Raw genomic sequence first — 4,269 nt, forward strand, 5'->3', positions numbered from 1 at the left:
CGGGAAGGAGGTGGCTTTCTACAGGTCACACACCATACTCTTCTCCAGCTGAACAGATAACCACTGATCACAGCAATGGAGTTGCCATCATTGTCAACAGGGTGGTAGAGAAAGCAATTTTGGAGTGGAAGCCGATCAATGATAGGCTCCTCAAGGTAAGATTCAACTCCAAGTTCGTTAAAATGACTGTGATTGTCTGTTATGCAACAACAGAGGATGCAGAGGAGGAGGAGATAAAAGTGACTGGCGATCTTAATGCTAGAGTTGGAACGGATAACACTGATAAAGAAAGAACGATGGGTACGCATGATTATGGATATATCAACAATAATGGCGAAAGACGTGTTAAGCCGGCTGTGTGAAGAGACCAACCTAGTTATAGGTGGAACTCTATTCAAACATAGGGATATACACAAAGTTAGCTGGAGATCCCCTGATTACAATACAGTCACAAAAATCGACCATATGATAATCAATCAGAAATGGCGACGCTCACTCCGTGATGTGGAGCTGATGTGGGGAATGATCAAATGCTTGTGATATCTACATTGTCTCTGACACTACGAAAGACAAAAAGAGGAGAGGAAAGACAATTGAGGTTCGATGTAGGAAAGTTGAGAAACCCTGATGTAGAGAAATCCTTTAAAATTGAAGTGAGGAGCCGCTTCAGTATCCTCCAAGACGAACAAGAGTTGACTGTTGACAGCTTCAACCAGGCATTAACAGAGGTAAGCAAGAAAGTCTTGGATTATGAAAAAAAGAGGAAGAAAGATTGGATTATATTGGACGCATGGAAAACTATTGATAGGTGAAGGAAGGTAAAGAAGAAGGCACCGGAAGCTAAATCACAACGCTTGAAGGAACAGCTACAGACCGCATACTCCGAACTTGATCGTGAGGTCAAAAAGAGGGCCAGACTTGCTGATGAAGCCGAAGAAGCCGCACAGAAACAGGATATGGCCGGCCACGCTGTACAAGATAACCAAATCACTAGCTGGTGGGTTTAAGAACAACGATGTTCCAGTTAAGGATTCAGACGGAAATGTTATCACTGGCATAGTGGAACAGATGCAAATGTGGAAAAATCATTTTCAGAGCGTCCTCAATAGAGAAGCACCCAACATACATGCCAACATCCCAGAAAATGACATCGGCTTGGATGTGGACACCAACACTCCCTCGCTCGATAAAGTTAAAATGCAATTAGGCACCTTAAATCAAGAAAAGGACCAGGCACTGATTATATAAATGCTGAGATGTTGAAGGCAAGGGGAGTGGTCACTGCAAACGCCTTAACTAAGATCTTCAAAGAGATATGGGAGACAAAAGTGGTTCCAGATGTCTGGAAAACTGCATTGATTGTAAAGCAACCAAAAGAAGGGGACCTTAGTCTCTGTAACAACTGGAAAGGAATCGCCTTACTATCCATTACAAGTTAAGTCTTCACCAGAGTGATTTTAGACAGAATATCTGCAGCAGTGGATCCATTGTTGCGCAGAGAACAAGCAGGCTTTAGAAAAAGGAAATCTTGCAGGGATCGAATCTTTCATTTTACGGCAGACCCTGGAGCAGTGCCACGAAGGGAACACGCCGGTTTATGCAGACTTTATCGGCTTCGAGAAGGCATTTGAGAGCGTACATCGAGAATCCCTATGGGCTATATTAAGATACTATGGAATTCCAACTAAGATGGTGAGCATCATCCAGCTATTACATAGTGATTTAAAATCCAGGGTCATCTGCGGACATTACTTGTCAGAAGAATTCGAAGTTAATACGGTGGAGTAAAACAAGGCTGAATACTTTCACGCCCTCCCCCCCCTCCTTATTCCCTCTTAGCATAGACTGGCTTATGAGGAAAACAATGCAAGGAAGACCGAAAGAAATTAAGTAGACTTTTACGGAGATATTAGAAGACCTTGATTTTGCCGATGACTTCGTGCTGTTGTCACACCGTAAGGTTGGGCTTAATTAAAGTGACCTCCATCAAAACGAAGTCACTACGAACAAACTGCTCAACAACAGAGCCCATTACTATAAACGGAACGGACACTAAAGAGGTAGCGGAGTTCACGTATCTTGGAACCAAAGTGGCAATGGACGGGGAATGCGAAATAGAGGTTAAGGTAAGAATCAGCAAAGCATGAGGTGCATTTACATCATTGAAAAGCATATGGAAGAGAAGTAGCATTAGTCTTAAAAAAAAAGGTTCGTATCTTCAAAAGCAACGTCCTGAGTTTGCTACTCTATGGGCTAGAATCTTGGAAAGTAACTAAGAGCGTATGTCAGAACCTAGAAGTCTTTCAAAATAAGTTCCTTAGAAAGATATTGGGGATCTACTGGCCAAACAAGATCTCGAACTATGAACTATGAAAGAAGACCTGTGTATGACCTGTTTCCCTTGAAGTAAAACAACGCAGGTGGAGATTGATTGGGCATATTTGTAGAGTGCCTTTGATAACCATCCCGCGGGTGGCTATGCGTTGGACTCCAGGCTCCAGTTGTTCGAAAGGTGGATAGACCTATCCATTGGATAAATCATTATCCAGTGGATAAACACTAGCAAAACCAATTGAGTAATCCAATGGATAGTGATTTATCCGGTGGACAGCGCTATCCACCCTTCGAACAACTGGGGCTAGATGGAAAAAGAAAGCGAGGAAGGCCCTGGGAGACATGGAGACGATCAGTTGAAAGGCAGATGAAGGAGAAACGGTGGAGCTGGGGAGAGGTGGTAAAACTAGCGAAGGACAAGCAACAACGGCTTTCACTGGTAACGGTCTTTGTAGTCCTTATGATTCTTACATTCTGCCTCGATTTCTGCATCTTCTAACATTGTGCACACAGTGGCTTGCACTTCCTGTAAATCACTCCATTTTCCTGCGACGTTATCTTTCAACACCGACTTGAACTCGTGCATTATTATCTTGTTGTGACAGGGCTGCGTGGACTCATTTCAACGTGTCTGGAGAAGATTTTCTCAGAAATTTTCTTTTTTTCTTGATAGGTTCTAAATCTTGACATTTTGAAACATAATAAATTTCACTGTGCTCAAATAATCGCAACAACACTGTTTCTGTAAATTCACAGAAGTTCCACTCGATCAAGGTGCTGATTCAATACACATGTGGTTTAGCGCCAATCGCCGATATGCGAAAACCAACTTCTTCGCGATAATAAATTGAGATCCATTTCTCCTTTGCTCGACCAATCGTCGATACTGTTTCTCCAAATGTATTTTATCCGACTCGAAGGACCATGAAATGAACGATTTATTCAATAAACACAACAAAAATTAAGACATCACTCATCTGCTCATCGATCCAAACGTCGAGCTCACATATTATTATTTCTTTAACACGTAATCACTCAGACCTAGTCTACACTCCATAAATACGCAACGCGACTTGCACAAAAAAACATAAAATTCTAGTTCGGAAAAACTGATTCAAATGTCAGCCTGAGGAGCTCTTCACCACGAGCGTACAACTCCCACATTTGTTTGTTCACACTGCCACTGCCACCAATGATGGAAAATTTTCTATCTTAAATGTAACAATCAATTAAGTAAGCTTAATTAATATTGGCTTGAAAGATCTGGTTGCAAATGCAGATTAGTATCTTTCTTCCTTTGAAGCAATCTAGGTCGCTACTTCTATGCTATTTTTTCCAGTCCAGTTTAAATTTGTCGACGGGAATAGAACTAATTAAACCTTTTCGTTTTCTATAACCCTTTAGATCTCCTGCTTGCAGGTCGACTTAGGTATAAAACAGCTTTTACGAAACAGCGCATCTTTCGTGGGATGTCTGTGGCAGACAAGTCTTACTTGTTTTTCATTTCTCATTGTACTTGTATTAAGATGTTATAGTTGTGACTCTATACCAACTTTATTCGTTCACTTCAATGAAAGGGAAGCATACCAGAGGTTATCCCCGTCGAGGGTATCCGGGTGTAATTGACTGAGAGTCGATTTTGATGAGGGAGGAAAACCGGAGTACCCGGAGAAAAACCGTCGGAGTCAGATTGAAATCTACTGAAACTCAGCCCACATACGACCTCAGGGCCGAGGGTTACACACGGGTCGCAGGGATGGAAGACACGGTTCCGCTAAGCCGCACTGGCTCCCCTATGTTCGGTATGTACATCGATGTAATGAAAGAAATGTTGCATGTTGACCCCAATGAATGAAATTACGACATCTAGTGACTCGGAGATGCTTTGAATATAACTACTCTTTCAATGCAGTCACAAATATGCTCCATTTGGAC

At 42.1% G+C, this 4,269-nt stretch overlaps 1 protein-coding gene across 1 annotated transcript in view; it reads left to right on the plus strand.

Moving 5' to 3' along the window:
• Nucleotides 1-362, plus strand: part of LOC138014918 (craniofacial development protein 2-like) — a 417-nt gene extending 55 nt beyond the window's left edge. Inside the window, exon 1 of the mRNA XM_068861809.1 lies at nucleotides 1-362. This exon is cut by the window's left edge and continues 55 nt beyond it. Within this exon, the coding sequence (XP_068717910.1) occupies nucleotides 1-362 (362 nt within the window).
• The last annotated feature ends 3,907 nt before the right edge of the window (nucleotides 363-4,269 follow it).

The sequence above is a fragment of the Montipora capricornis genome, chromosome 1, assembly GCF_036669925.1.
Source record: "Montipora capricornis isolate CH-2021 chromosome 1, ASM3666992v2, whole genome shotgun sequence".
NCBI lineage: Eukaryota > Metazoa > Cnidaria > Anthozoa > Scleractinia > Acroporidae > Montipora > Montipora capricornis.